Source organism: Zootermopsis nevadensis, unplaced genomic scaffold (genome assembly GCF_977971745.1).
Source record: "Zootermopsis nevadensis isolate Lab colony 2312 unplaced genomic scaffold, Znev_1.0 Znev_ptg000007l, whole genome shotgun sequence".
Classification (NCBI taxonomy): Eukaryota; Metazoa; Arthropoda; class Insecta; order Blattodea; family Termopsidae; genus Zootermopsis; species Zootermopsis nevadensis.
In genome coordinates, this window is record NW_028259139.1 from 1455706 (window position 1) to 1472191 (window position 16486).

The 16486-nt window shown below is 37.9% G+C and overlaps 2 protein-coding genes across 2 annotated transcripts in view; one reads left to right on the top strand and one right to left on the bottom strand.

The window, feature by feature from the left end:
* The window catches only part of LOC110834670 (uncharacterized), a 212747-nt gene that overhangs the window by 159630 nt on the left and 36631 nt on the right, over positions 1-16486 (top strand). The gene's annotated exons all lie outside the window — the stretch shown is intronic.
* Positions 8253-14576, bottom strand: LOC110834672 (uncharacterized). Its single transcript, XM_022074082.2, has 2 exons — positions 11680-14576; positions 8253-10181 (listed from the first exon to the last, which is right to left on the bottom strand). The coding sequence occupies exons 1-2, from the start codon at positions 11765-11767 to the stop codon at positions 9787-9789; spliced, it is 483 nt and encodes a 160-aa protein (XP_021929774.2). The 5' UTR covers positions 11768-14576; the 3' UTR covers positions 8253-9786.

The following is a 16486-nucleotide window of genomic DNA, read 5'->3' on the forward strand; positions in this document are numbered from 1 at the left end:
CGCAGAGTAGGAACCCCTTGACCCCCCCTTTAAATTTTACCTGACGACGAAAACAGATCCAGCCCCCGAAAATTCATGTTATGAGAAAACAACATACAACGGATACAGTTCATAATTTTAGCCAAAACTTTCACATGAAAAATATCAGAATAGCCGATGTTTAAACCCGAGACCTCGAGACTACGAAGGGGGGTTGCTAATTACCACCCGTGTCGTTTTCTTAATTGTGGTGGGGTCTGTCAGAAATGGCTTAGAATAGTAGAGGTTTCGGTGTCAGTAAATAATATTCCATCTTCGTCGCAGTCTTGCTTAATAACACCAGAAGAAGTGGTAGATTTGCAGTCACTCTTCGGCGAGTGAAAATCCATGTCCAGAAATAAGTAACCATTTCCGGTTTTCCTTTGAAGCGTTCTTTGCACTCAGGTGTTATCAATCACACACGTGCGCACAACTTTGGTCTCGGACCCTGAAGATTTAAAGCGGAGACCTGTCGGCTTCGACAATAATTCGCTTTTACAGATTTACGTAACTACGTGTTGAGATGATAATGTTGCGTCATATTGTGTTGAATATATATTTTTGTTCAATTTTTATCAGTCTAATCACAATAAAATATTATTATTAAAATATTAAAATATTATTACAATTAACATTTAAATATTTAAAATATATTAAAATGATGCTCTATATCGAAATGGACTGAAATATGTACTGTAAAAGATGATGCTCTAATGTAAATCGAACATTTAGATAGAGAGCATCATTTTAATATATTTTAAATATTTAAATGTTAATTGTAATAATATTTTAATATTTAATAATATCTTATTGTGATTAGACTGATAAAAATTGAACAAAAATAACTACGTGTTATTAAATTCAAATTTAATAATGTCGAATTATATAAGTTGATTTGTATTATCAGCTTCTCTGTCAACATGTGTTTCGAGGTACAGGAATAAACTAAAGATGGTCTCAAGGCCCGTAATATAACCAGGGCCTCCAGAATACAAGTAAGAAATTACAAATACAACAGAGCAACTTTCGATTTAGAATAGAAATATTTAGACGATTAACCTTATTTAATGTTCCTCATTACCGGGCGTCTAGCACCTCACTGTCTGGTCGACTGATGGTTGCCTGGCTGGTTGATGGTCTGGTGGATTAATAGACTGTAACTGTTTATTCAGTGTGAAAAGGGGATAGGCAAAAGCCCCGAAGACAGTCCCTCCAGTAACTTTGTTTCCTGACTCAGTGCGTCCAGTTGGCCACGATCTTGTTCCCGTGTGTTCTTCAGAAATTACAAGTCTCGCGATTAGCATAAATCGATTCTCTTCCACAGTGTCTTTATACTCAGTGTTACTCAAAATGAACTGATCTTAAAGCCGACCGTTTGCAACATATTTCGAATGCAGTGCCGGTGGCCTAACTCTGTTCTGCACTGCGTTCCTTCAGTGGTCGTTAGTTTTTACAAATGGTCAGAAAATTAGCATGTCATATAATACCAGAAGGTTCATCACTGTGTTAACAAAATCCATCCCGTTTCTATTCTGAGCCAGTTTAATCCCCTTTATTTTATCAGACAGATTGGACTACCCTCACATCCACGTCTAAATCTTCTAACTGGTCCATTCGTTTGAGTGTTTACAAATAAAAATGGCATCTTCTGACTGAAATAAACATTGAAGCACGTATTTATAAGCAAGGGCTCCACTAATACACATATTTTGATATATAAATTACCCTTTTTTACCTCCGATATATACGTAATTCTATGAAAATTGTTTCGTGCTCTTAAAATTTTTTCGTACTCTGTTTATTAAAAAAATAACACGCTTTTATTTACATATAGTGGTAAGGTCTACTTAACGTTGCTAATATATAAACATACTGTAATTTTGAAACGAAAGGAAGACGAGGCTATTATTTCGCCAGTGGTGTTGAAAACCAGGATAAGAAATTATCCATGTAAACCACGGGTTGCTGTGGCTTTGTGGTGATTGTCATGGCAACTGTCTCCATCACGAGCCATGAAGACAGAATTCCTCAATCTCGCTTCGCGGTCCCCTTCTATTTCTCGCGGCTGCACGAGCAATGCATTTAAATGATTCAATTCCGAGCAATGACTGATGCCTAGCCTAATTATCGTGTAGTTCGCTCCATTAATGCTTTCTGGAGACTGTCAGAGCTAGAGTCAGGGAGAAATGTAAAGGCAATGAAGGAGTGAGTTAGTTGCCTTTTTAACCCTAATTCATATATGACAACTGAGTACTTTTATTAACTAATTTTATGGTCTAGGCTCTTCCTTGGGAGCTTAAAGGTGATTAAGAAATTTCTAAGGGGCCCGAGGATTCATTATCGTGTACATAAAATTCGTGTCCTGAGACAGTTCGTGCCTACTCATTGCCTCATAATCTACTTAGTAATTTGCTGTTACGTATGCTGAGTCTGGGTCCTTCCCTCGAGGTTTCCGGACCGGAATTTTGTGTACATTTTTTTTTTCAATACAAGTATCGGTGCCTCCGTCATGTATCATCATACATCATCTTGGTCTTTACTAAGAGTATTTTACGAACTGCTTCAACGTTATCATCGTATTTCTTAATTCAGTGTTGACTAATATCTCAGAAGCGTTCCTTTAATTACGTCACATCAACTACTGATGAGATTAATCTTCCTAGCTCCTAAATATCTACGCACATATTAAAAAATTGCAGATTCTGAAGTACAGCTGTGGAGGGACAGAAACAGGATTTGAACATACGGACAGCCAAATGCAATAATTTTATACCCAGAGTTTACCCTAAATCGAAGTCTGTAACTAGAGAAGGTCGTTTAAATATTCTTTTCGATCGATTCGCCTAAAAATGTTTTATAAGATATATATATGAAATTTTTTACTAATTCTTCTTCTATCATGGATTAGGCTCAAGCTGTTCTAAAAACATAGCCATCATCTTGATCTGGATCTCTGTATCCCTTTGGTTTGTAAAGAAGTTCAAGTTTTTCTAGGAGTCTGTAATTGTTCGTCTTGTTGAAATGGGTTGATTCAGTTTCTTTACAACTCTCTACGTCAATGTACTTAATAATCTATAAATTTAGTTAATCCCTTATAATGTTTAAAATTTTGACTAATCCGTTTCATCACTTGAACCGTGAATTTTAATCTGGTACTTTCGTCATTCTAAACCCTTCGTTTTCCTTCCTTGTGAAAGTGTAGGAACAGCCACTGATTCTTAAAATATTAATTTATAACCTTAATATTCTAATTATCCTGTCGCAAGTCTTTAGATATCGATGTATTCTATTGTTTATATTACTTCGTTTTCGTAATAAATGTTACATTCTGAGTAATTACAGAGAATCAAACTTGAAAAAAAATTGGATTTAAGATAATTAATTTTAAAACTAGTAGTACACTGGTTTTCAGTTGACTACAAAATCGAGATACCAATTTGTCGACAGTCGACTGTTGTGTTGTGAAGTGTGAACACTTGTCAGGTACAGCACTATATTTCCCAATTTATTTGCGATTAGGAGGGAACTATCGAGCTCCGCATGAATTACGCAGAGACACCAATAAATCGTGAGTTAATCCTGAGGATTAGTTCTGGTTTAGACCGAAGCTGTCTCAGTGCGCCGTAGTCTACGCGCATGCGCAATTCAGTACCGAGTAAGTCGTGTGTATTCGATGTCAGTGCAAGAGAGCGTCTGCTGGAGAAGTCAGTCTTACTGAAAGTCTAGAGGTTTAATTAAAACTAGAATGTATGATTTTCGTTATGTGATTACGTCTGTAAAAACACTGTTATTATAACCTCAAATTCGAACAACGTTAATATCGTATTCTGTCGTTATTAGACACAATTGTGAGTCAGTGCCATCTATCGACTGCCCTCACAAACCATTTCTTTAAGATTCGTCTGTAAGTTTATGCTTCCATCTCTTTCATTTTCCATGTAGCAGTTTCTCGAACCAAATAATAATATATTCGGTTACTACCTCAAAGAAAACACATATTATCTTCGACGACAATGACATTCAGTTAAAAAAACTTTGTCCATCGTAAGAGTAAAACGACCCAATTCAACAGTAGACTGGAAATAAAGGAAATGCCATCGTTTTTCTGTACTTTTTACGAGTTTTGTGACGAAGCGTGGATACATTTTTATGATGTAGGAAGTAACAAGTTCTGCGAAGAAATTATGACACCCCCGCCTATCAATCCACGGAATAAAAGTAAAAAGGAGGGACTTATATCTTTTTCCAAATGCTGGCAAATAAAAACAAGTTACTTCATACACGCATTTCCTGAGACATCCCAGTATCTAGCACCGCCATAGTTTTAATAGAAATAAGCTCTAAGAAGAATTTATATCGCATACTCTCCTTCGAATTAGGATGCTAGCGAGAACTATAAATTGATAACTTCACAATTTTGCATAATTTCGAAAATATTACAAATTCCCTTTGTTTTAAATTTGTAAATATAAAATATTTTATATATATATAACTTGGTGTGTCTGTGATCTTTCCACAAACGTGATTTCATATACCTTGCCTTCAATTGGATCATTAATTATCGAAATCATACTGAAAGCTTTTGGGTAATTGCCATATTATTAATAACCACATATTATTTTAAGTGACTCTCCCACATCACAACTGCGTATGGCCGCCATGTTTGTTTTATAGACGATAGTAGGCAAAATGTATAAAACACTTGGATTTAACTAGCATCTCGTTCATACTATGATACATGAAGTAGTTTTATTTCTTCAAAAGTTATTAAGGACTCGCATGCATGATACATTAAGACAGAAATTAACTTCGTCTTCTCATACGCCCTTCAAAGTTCGCAATCATACGTAATATGAAGTTAGAATGCACGTTGAGTAATAAATACAATATTAATCTCACCCCAGGCTCATGAAAGATCACGCCTCTGTCTCTCGAAATCTGGAGAATTGATGCATCATAATATACCTGTGTAAGGTGTCAGATCACAGAGACGCCTGAGGTGGCCCCAGATAAAACGTGGAGGGGGGGAGAGAGAACAGGTGTCAGCCAAGCGGATGGTTCATTCTGCATGTTACAGGTCGTAGAGGGTGGATGTAGACGCTTCGTCAAGAGTATTCATTAGACTAGAAATGTAAATTCGAGCAAAGTATACAAACATTACTCAAAATACGACCTTTGTGCTCTGTTTGTTTCATCAGCTGAGAGGTATATTTATTTTTAGAACTTTCACTGATATTGGAAATGTACAATTGAACTTTAACCCTTTAAATCCGCGTGCTAACTATTCGTACTATCTACGTTAACAATAAATAACAGTGACCTTTTTATATTTGTGTTTTTTCGTATGATTCTCACTGTAATCAGCGATTATTTCTTCAAATAGCATTAACCAGTTTATCTTTGTCATGGTGAAGAGTTGTTTTCTTTGAGGTACGGACTGGTTTATTAAACATTATTTAGACGAGCCTTGATTTTGAAGGGTTAATCGTGCTATGGGATAGAGTTAAACTGTATTTCCTTTCATATCCTCAAATATTTACCATATCGAGAAAAAATCAAGCTAATTTTATAAAAAATAAAGATGCCATATGCTGTTAACACTCCGAATATTATTTACTAAGTCGTTTCTGAGAAAATTGTCGTAGTGTTCTTTAAGTTCAAATTTAACTGCAGGTACTCGAATACCGGGCCTTTATGAATCATAATTAAATTCTCTGGACCAGTTTTAGCGTGATCGAAGATTTGGATATATAAAAGTAATTCTGACGTATGTTTCATACGGATAAGAAGCCTTGTGTCTTGCATGTGAAGAATATAATTTACAAGTGCCTTGTGACAGAGTACTCAAGAAAATACTTCGATCTAAGAATGACGAAGTGAGTTGGCAATTTAAGATATTACATAAGAAGGAAACTTCTGATTTATAATGGTTACCTAGAAGATTTGCTGTTAGAATATTGAAGTGTGGAACACAATAGACAATGTACGTATCTTGAATTTGAAAAACAGGCAGCTGTAGCGAACTGTAAAGTTGATGGCTTTATAAACTCTTATACTCCGTAAGGCCACGGTGGTCTAGCGGTTAGAACGCTGGCCTTGTAATCCTGGGGGTCTCGGGTTCGATTCCCGGCGGTGCCCGAATTTATAACTTGTGTTGGGCAAGGCCGTGGTCTAGGCAACACGGAGTTTTCCTCCGTGGCATCCCAACAATTACTCCATTCACACACAGCAGAAGAAGGCAATGGCAAACCACTTCTGGATCATCTGCCAAGAACGTATATGAACAGGTCCCAGTCCGAGAAAAGGATGGATGGATCCTGTTCATATGGACCTGTCGGCAGACAGAACACTAAATAAATAAAATACTCCGTAAGGATTTGTATCTGTTGAAGGACGTGCTTCAAATGTAGCTCCTACACATTCTAGTTCAAACAACAACTTTTGACGTGGAAGTTTTTCATAAGATGATATAGTTGCGTCATATTGTGAAAAATATATATTTAATTAATTATTCTTGTCCGTCTAATCACAATTTAAAATTTAAAATTTAAAATTAAGATAATTAAAATATCATGTGATGTTCCTATCGAAACATTCGATTTACATTTAGAACATCTTTTTCTTACGACATGTTTCGGTTCTTAAATGAACCATCTTCAGGTGTATAAAAATTAATTAAAATTATATAAACTTAAAACTTAATCATAATTTCTTATATGCAACTTTTTTTATAAGTTTTTACAAGTCTGTCAGATGTAAGTAGAATATCTTCTGAACGTCACTCGTAAACAACATTAAGTGACTCAAATTGACTGTTAAGCTTTTAAGTAATATATTACAGTTTATAGTATTTTCATAATATCACTATTTAGGAATTTTGCCACACTATATATCGTCCGGATTAAAAAGGTTTTGCTGTATTGATAGGGACTGCAGTAGAGAACTTATTTGGAAGACCTAGAACAAGACCTGAGGATAACATTAAGAAGTAGTAAATATTACGAAAATAGGCTATGAGCGTGGGAGACAGGCACTGTCCATTGTCTGAATTATAGGCATATTCGATATAATATTTTAGTCACGGAAAGCTAAAGTGAAACAACTCACATGAAGATAGCTGTCTTCTGGGTTGTTGCGCCATCTGTAATAAGTTTACAGACGTTTCAAAGGTGCTTTCTGCCTCTATCATCATCGTCTTCATGATGGAGGCACGAAGCACCTCTGAAACGTCGGCATAACTAGCCAAAATACAGCTATCTTTATATTTTCCGCTGTGATAAATTTAAATCTCACTGAAACGAATAAATGCATAGAAATGGTTATCGTAATTTTACAACGTACAGTGAGATCGAGTAGACAACTGAGGACGGTAACGTGGATTGAGAGATATGAAACTTCTTAAAGTGTTTGGTGAGGTAATGATGTATCTACATTTCTCTAAACTACCGGGAAAGTTTTTTGACGTAAATACGTCTATATTTTAGGGTCAGTGTCATTCGGCAAAAATGTTACGAAAAAGTGTAACTTCATTGTTATGTTACCTTGGAAACGTCATCTGTTTATCAACAAATAAACAACGATGGTTACCTACATAGTTACATTACATTACTTTACATTACTTTACATTACTTTACATTACATTCAGCTACCACAGACCCATCTTAAGCATAACTAATTCAAGTTAAATAAGCAAAGTCTTAATCAAACTTATCTCAATTGTAAAGCATGTATAAAGGAAATATTTAGAATAAAGCCAATATATAAACTTCCTTTCCGTATAGACGCATTTACGTCAAATTCTCCGGAACCGTGGTTCCACTGTCAACCTTTTTAACTGTTTGAGGTTTGACGTTCTGGCAGCGATGAAAATATTGGTCCTTAGGCTAGACGACTTCGTTCGTAAAGATGGAGGCAATATGTTTCTCATAAATGTTACCGGTATCTCTGTACAAGTTCGTATGGCGTTACAACCCATAAGAACAACACCGGAAATTATGAATCGGATTGTTTACTGTAAACTGTTTTATAATTACGTTTATATGTGGTATATATTACTGGAGTCACGTTATATTAAACTTAAAGAGATGACATATTTTAACTAAATCGAATAAGAACTATAAATAATTTTTGTATTCAGAGACTACACAATTTTGTATCAAACCTTACATTTGGAAGAGGTGTTCAGCTATGAAAAAGTAGGGTGCATTGGATTATTTTAAATTATCACTCATTAATGAAGACGTATAATCCATTTTATTTAGTGGTCTGTGAACATTACATTTATTATTTTGTGTTTGTGTGTAATACTGTGGCTGAAACCTCGAGCTACTCTGCTGGGTGAGTTAGAACATTCTTGTAGGTAGCTGTGTAATAACATGCGCTGCGTTGTACATCAGTTCCACATGAACTGTTGGAAAATCCGTCACCATAGTGATAGAGCAGGCGACGTAAGATGACTGCATTGTGTAATTTGCGGTTCTATGCTCATCTTGGTCATCGGATGCAGAGGAGAGAGGACGTAATTATATTTTTATTTGCTGAATTAAAATTTGAATGAAGTAGATTTCTGTTTTCTGGGTTGTTGCGCCGTGTAGTCTGGTAGAATGTTGCCGACGTTTCAGAGGTCCTTGCGGTCTCCATCATCAGGGCGCAACAACCCAGAAGACAACCATCTTCAGACTCACCGCCTTGAAAACGTCAAATGCTACTGAATGACGTAGTTTAATAATTCTGGAAAATAAGCGAATGAAAGTGTTAATATTTTAACTCTTAGGCTGATTTTCCACGATACCGCCCGTAAAATTATTTGATGTCTCCTGACGAATATATTTCTCATCCAAATAAATTCGAAAATATATTTATGTTCCACGTGAAGTTGTCGTCAAAAATGTTCGATGGAATTAAAAATTTGAACACATCGACTTTTTTGGGGGGTAAAATTCTGAAATATCAAAAGTTATTTAAAATCATTTTATAAGTTCTTGGGGGTGTTTGAAGCATACGGACAGGCAGACTGAGCGATTTTTATATATGTGTTTCACAAGGTTTCAAATGCACCTTAAGTAATTCAAGCTACCAGCTTACAAGTTTCAGACAATATAAATCGTAAGTTGACGTTGGAAAATCACAGATCAAATAACCTAAAAAGGAAATATTCAACATGGTGAAAGTTAGAAGTCCTAGTGTCTACTTCCGGTTACATATCTGTCCGTTCCCTAGACGGCTTCATATCTTAAGGAAATGTTTCGCAAAAACACGTGTTTTCTGAAAAGAAAGGAAATAAATCTACTATAAATGGACACCTGAAAGACGACAAATGAAAAATAATTTTCCAGGGGCTTAACGTGTATGTTAATCGTGATAGCCCTGCTATCACTTTGAAAAAATAAAAATAAAAAGTCTCCTGTCTTACTTTCGCTGTTAAATTGCACTCCATACACTGGAACACGGCTGGAAGCTTCTGCCACGTGCTCTTTACAAGCGTAAGCCTCAGTTACCTGGCAAACACGTGGCTGACTGGAGCTGATCTTTCATACTGTGTTCCAATATGTGGAATATCTATGATCCGTTTAGATTCATATCAAATAAATACACAAAAATGAACGTAGTAACTATTTTCTAAGAACAAAGCACCGTGAGGCTAGAATGAGTTGCAATTATGGTATTTTTGAGTGTTGCAAAAAAAAATTGTCTTTTGTTTCCAAACTGAGCCCTGAGCATTGCGATATTGACACTTCAATGCTTGTCCCGTTAATGGCCTTGCACTTATCAGCCCATAAAAGGGTAGCCCATCGATCCGTATGACCCGGAAGACATCGCAGATGCAGAAGCCATGCCGGTCCCATAACCTCCCATCATGCCAGGCATGCCTCCCATCATCATGCCAGGCATTCCGTACATGAACGGAAAGAACCTCTTGGCCCTCTGGTGCTTCACGGAAGGGCCGTCCCATTGCGAAACGTCTCTCTTCGTTCTGGTTTTATAGTCGCTCGGAGCAGAATTCCAGACGGGCGGCACGTTCATGGGTGCCCACGGCCCGTAGTATGTCGGGGGGTAAAAGACGCTGTTACCGAAGACTCTGGTCGGAGGGTTGTAGAAGACTTGTCTGCCCACCGCTTCTTGTGGGATGGAAGGATTCATGATGTAGTTCCATACGACTTCGCCTGCGCAGACAATGGCTGATTAAAAGGGTGCATGGACTATTTGCGAGGGAATTGTTTATGACAGACATCTGATAATGAAGATGGCTGTCTTCTGGGTAGTAGCGCCGTGTAACCTGGTAGAAGTTTACCAACGTCTTCAGAGGGGGTTCCTGTCTCCATCATCGGAGCGATAAGTCCCTTATCTTACTTGCCGCTCTGAGAACTATAATCTTATATTTACATATTCTCTAAATATATTTATTTTGTACAGTCTATACACAAACGTTTGAAGTTTATTGGTGTTGTAAAAAATTATATAATATTAAAACATTTTGTTGTGTAAAATATTATATTAGCGCTCTTAATCGTAAATACGATTTTACATTATATTTTTTTAGCGCTTTTTATTAAAACGACATGTTTCGACGGGTAATACCGTCGTCTTCAGGTTTTTATCAATTTAAAATATTTTAAAAACTATTAGATATTTGTTGCATTCCAAGAAAATAATTAAACATTAATTCCACAGATAAATATAACGTCTGACTACAATAAGCAACTTACCATGGAAATGGAAAGCTAGAAACAGAACTGCGGATCATTATAATATATTGCATCAAATATCTAATAGTTTTTAAAATATTTTAAATTGATAAAAACCTGAATACGACGGTATTACCCGTTGAAACATGTCGTTTTAATAAAAGCGCTAAAAAAATATAATGTAAAATCGTATTTACGATTAAGAGCGCTAATATAATATTTTACACAACAAAATGTTTTAATATTATATAATTTTTTACAACACCAATAAACTTCAAACGTTTGTGTATAGACTGTACAAAATAAATATATTTAATCAAATACAAACATGACGCATATAAGATACAGATTCTCTAAAGTTCTGTAACATTGGTTAATTCATTATAAGCGGTCTCTACGATGAGACAAAATATGCACTCAGTGTTTTTTGATAAAGATACGCCTTCGAAAACGGTTACTAGTAATGCTGTAAAATGGATTGGAGTATAACATTAATATGGTTCATATGGTTAGATTATGTTGGGACGTGAGTATAAGTGGCCCAGAATCGTATCTGATGCCGGGCTTTTGGTATTTTTTGATTCTACCACATGCAGTATAAGTTGTTGCTTAAATATTCAACATATTTCTTTTTGTGATTTTACATTTTTTTCTTCGAATGTGTACATATGTAACTTCACTTCTGATTACATAATTTTAAACCCCACTTTCATTGACTGCTGCGAGACTTCTGACTCTTCAAATTAATTCATCGGATGTGAAATGTATCCTCATTAAAAATCTGGGATAAAACGTGTACGAAAGCTTTCTGCAAATTTTGGAGTCTTTAATTTTATCCATTCCTCGACTTACAAAACGTTCTATTAAAATTTTTTTACAATGTGAAAAATTCGTAAATCAAAAACGAAATTCTTAATTACTGCAGCTGGTTGAGAAACTGAAAGCAAGGCGCTTGTGCGACACCCGGTATGCTCACCTGGTTGTCCTGGTTCTGGTGCTATATACCCCGTACAAGGGATCACCATGACTGCCCCGACGATGAAGACGAGTTGAGCCCAAAACATTGTCGCGTCACTAAGTAATGCTAGTTTATGTTCCAGCTGTTATATATACACGTACAGGTTCTACGGCTTATCGCACGCGTGTATAAATGAGTCACTATCCGCGAGGTAGGTGACTCGTGGTTCCTGTAGCACAATGGTCGTATAGGTTAACGTACAAAGCCTGAAGTTGTACGATCGAAATAATTTCCTCAGTTTACTCCATTCTTCTTTGAAAGTTTCCCTATTCGGTCTGACCTAAAGACAAACTCGCGGAATAAAAATTGATGAAATCGAGAAGAAATCGATTCTAAAAGAGTTTTGACGACGGTAGATTACACTTAAAATTATTCTTTGTCAGGATTTTTCCCATCGTCTGTTCTTTAAAACCACGACGTTTCGGAGGCTGGTTCTGTCTCCGTCTTCAGGTGAGAGGTACCTACTCTGTTGGTTCCCTTAGATAGAGCTAGTCTCTGTCAAGTGACAGACAGAAACAGCTTCCGAAACGTCGTGGTTTTAAAGAACAGACGATGGAAAAAGTCCTGACGATGAATAATTTTAAGAGAAGGAATCGGTTCATGGAGACATGCCATGTTCCATCAGTTGTCTCCGTCTTCAGGTGAGAGGTACCTACTCTGTTGGTTCCCTTAGATAGAGCTAGTCTCTGTCAAGTGACAGACAGAAACAGCTTCCGAAACGTCGTGGTTTTAAAGAACAGACGCTGGAAAAAGTCCTGACGATGAATAATTTTAAGAGAAGGAATCGGTTCATGGAGACATGCCATGTTCCATCAGTTGTCTCCGTCTTCAGGTGAGAGGTACCTACTCTGTTGGTTCCCTTAGATAGAGCTAGTCTCTGTCAAGTGACAGACAGAAACAGCTTCCGAAACGTCGTGGTTTTAAAGAACAGACGATGGAAAAAGTCCTGACGATGAATAATTTTAAGAGAAGGAATCGGTTCATGGAGACATGCCATGTTCCATCAGTTGTCTCCGTCTTCAGGTGAGAGGTACCTACTCTGTTGGTTCCCTTAGATAGAGCTAGTCTCTGTCAAGTGACAGACAGAAACAGCTTCCGAAACGTCGTGGTTTTAAAGAACAGACGATGGAAAAAGTCCTGACGATGAATAATTTTAAGAGAAGGAATCGGTTCATGTTCCATCAGTTGGAAATCGAAAATGTTGCTTTCTTCTCCATCATCATCTCCATTTCCAGTTCCTGTTCTTCTCGTACCGGAAATTCTTCACATTTCCCGCCCTGTTTCTTGCGAAAATGTTGCCATATGTTTGCCGAACAAAATATTGGCATCGACATTTGGTTAGGGCGACATCAGAATTGACTCTAAAGTGAGTTTGAGTTATAAACAGATGAGGTTAACCGTCAATCAGATATGTTTCAAACTTTTGCCTATGTTCGCTTTTGCGTTACATTAAGATGGATTTTAAGACCAAGTGACGGGCTTTTGCAGACCTATTGGCATTGTTAAACCTTGTGGTCCTTCTGCTGAAGTGTTAGTTAATTGTCCATATTGTTAATTGTCGGCGGTGCCCGAATTTATAACTTGTGTTGGGCAAGGCCGTGGTCTAGGCAACACGGAGTTTTCCTCCGTGGCATCCCAACAATTACTCCATTCACACACAGAAGAAGGCAATGGCAAACCACTTCTGGATCATCTGCCAAGAACGTATATGAACAGGTCCCAGTTCGAGAAAAGGATGGAAGGATCCTGTTCATATGGACCTGTCGTCAGACAGAACACTAAATAATTGTTACGTGATCTATACGTCACAGAATTACTTTGATACGTCCCCTGGAAATTCGCCACGACAGTTCGGTGTGTCCTTCCGGTATGTCACCATTTGCAGCTAATATAATAATATTGAAGATGGGTGTCTTCTGGGTTGTTGAGCCGCGTAGTCTGGTAGAAGTTTATCGACGTTTCAGAAGTTCTTGCTGCCTCCATATGCGTGGAATACAAAACATGTAAAATTTTAAATGATTCTGACGATGGTGCGTTACAGTCGGGATTACTAGACTTTGTCCATCGTCTAGATATTCAAAAGAACACAACGTTTCGGAAGCTACATCTGTTACCGTCCTCAGGTGAAAAAGAAAGGGGCTGTTTAGTGGTCCAGAATGTAGAAGACCAAGAAAGGATTGTCATTGTGAGTCATGAGTCCTCTATAGAAGTCCTTTGTTTCCTTTTTCGAAGCGATAAGTGTTTCTAAAAATCCCTTCTTGTCAGACGAATCGTCTAACCTAGGACATTGCCCTCCAGTTAACACCCACTATCTTGAACGTGACCCTAGAAAAGTCGTTGTCGCTTGCCGTACTCACAAATGCGTGACTTCACCGGATATTCTTCTTATTGCAATTTAGAGGTACCTTGTTTTGAATTCCGCCAATTATACAATTTCATTAATTTACAAAAAAAAATATGTAAGCCGCGAGCTGCCTACTTATCGCACTGATGATGGAGGCAGCAGGAACTTCTAAGACGCCGGTAAACATCTCTACCATCACACATGGCTTAACCCAGAAGATACCCATCTGTCGTCGTGATAGTCCATGATGACTAAAGACGGAAGGGTAAATAATACTTTGTAATTATATTTATTTAGTGATCTGTCTGACGACAGGTCCATATGAACAGGATCCTTCCATCCTTTTCTCGGACTGGGACCTGTTCATATACGTTCTTGCCAGATGATCCAGAAGTGGTTTGCCATTGCCTTCTTCTGTGTGTGAATGGAGTAATTGTTGGGATGCCACGGAGGAAAACTCCGTGTTGCCTAGACCACGGCCTTGCCCAACACAAGTTATAAATTCGGGCACCGCCGGGAATCGAACCCGAGACCCCAGGATTACAAGGCCAGCGTTCTAACCGCTAGACCACCTCATCTTATTATTATTTAGTGTTCTGTCTGACGACAGGTCCATATGAACAGGATCCTTCCATCCTTTTCTCGGACTGGGACCTGTTCATATACGTTCTTGCCAGATGATCCAGAAGTGGTTTGCCATTGCCTTCTTCTGTGTGTGAATGGAGTAATTGTTGGGATGCCACGGAGGAAAACTCCGTGTTGCCTAGACCACGGCCTTGCCCAACACAAGTTATAAATTCGGGCACCGCCGGGAATCGAACCCGAGACCCCAGGATTACAAGGCCAGCGTTCTAACCGCTAGACCACCTCATCTTATTATTATTTAGTGTTCTGTCTGACGACAGGTCCATATGAACAGGATCCTTCCATCCTTTTCTCTTCTCGGACTGGGACCTGTTCATATACGTTCTTGGCAGATGATCCAGAAGTGGTTTGCCATTGCCTTCTTCTGTGTGTGAATGGAGTAATTGTTGGGATGCCACGGAGGAAAACTCCGTGTTGCCTAGACCACGGCCTTGCCCAACACAATCGAACCCGAGACCCCAGGATTACAAGGCCAGCGTTCTAACCGCCACTAATCGCCACTCCAGCTATACGCTTTTTAATTCTTTGCCATCAATAATACCAACACAGACACGGCTGCTCTAACCTTTGAAATGGAACCTACATTAACGCCATTAAATGTAGAGTTACTAAATTTTATGTAGTAATAAATTTTAAAAATACGCCCCATTTTAAGTACTTTAATGCAAAACAGCAGTATGGCAGCCATGAAAAATATGCATTTAGCTTTTGGGTTTGGTCGGCGATTATTAATGAACCAGTACAGCCACGCATATGAAGTGCTGTAGGAGAGATGATAAAAGTACAAACAAACATGAAGTCTTTTTTTTTTAGATATAAACATGACGATGGTGCAAAATTTAGATATTATATGCGACGGTCGGAATGTATACTAATGGGAATTTTGCACAGAAATATCACACAAAATTGTATTAATCAATTATTCATGTTTCGTATTAGACTTCATATATATTGAAGCATTTATAGAATTTTACTGCCAACTTCTTCGAAAGGACTAAATGAATTTCCTGTTTTCCAGATTTATTTTTCTGCTGAATCTTCCCCCCCTTCATTTGCCTCAGTTTTCTTATCACATATTCTTCAAGGTGGTGATTCCGTTTACTTGAGTTTTGGCCCCGTGTAGATGTCAACGTTTCAGAGGAACATACTGTCCCCATGTTCAGGGCTTAAGTTCTAGGTTTCTCCCGAAATTCTACCGACGAGTGTACACGGCGCCAAAACCCAGAATACCACCTGACGAGGCTTGAAACCAGAGAGTCTTTCATCAACTTCAGTCACCGCGAAAGCTTCGCTTTAGACATCATCATCCTCGCCGGAAACCTATTATGTCCCAGTTACGTGCTTATTCATAGTGACGGATTACTCCTGACACCCCTTCTTCAGTTGTTCGGGACAACGAAGCGAGCAGTCAGATGACGCGCGATATTTGGCAAGAGCAAACGTCTTAGCCGCCACGCCCAAACCCCTATGCATCTTGCATTAAATGTGTTTTTCGTTTCGCTCAGATTCACATGAAATGTGACAAATTTTCATCACAGACGATGACGTCAGTAGGTCAATGTTAATAACGGTACATAATGTAATGTCATAATATTGTGATCCGAGGTATTTGTTGCAAGAATGTAATCTAATATCGTTGTTGTAACAGTTTGATGAAAGATTGGATGGGCTTTATAATATGTTCTTAAGTAACAAGATGGCTTACGTAACCCGAAGGTTCATTACCGAATTAACCAAAGCCCTCCACCGGACCCTGTCCTGGGCCAACAAAATCCA

Excerpts from the sequence above, each read along its gene's own strand:
- LOC110834672 (XM_022074082.2), bottom strand. The coding sequence starts at position 11,767 with ATGTTTTGGGCTCAACTCGTCTTCATCGTCGGGGCAGTCATGGTGATC. Across the intron at positions 10,182-11,679 it reads ACCAGAACCAGGACAACCAG|GCGAAGTCGTATGGAACTAC; the intron begins GTGAGCATACCG and ends TTGTCTGCGCAG.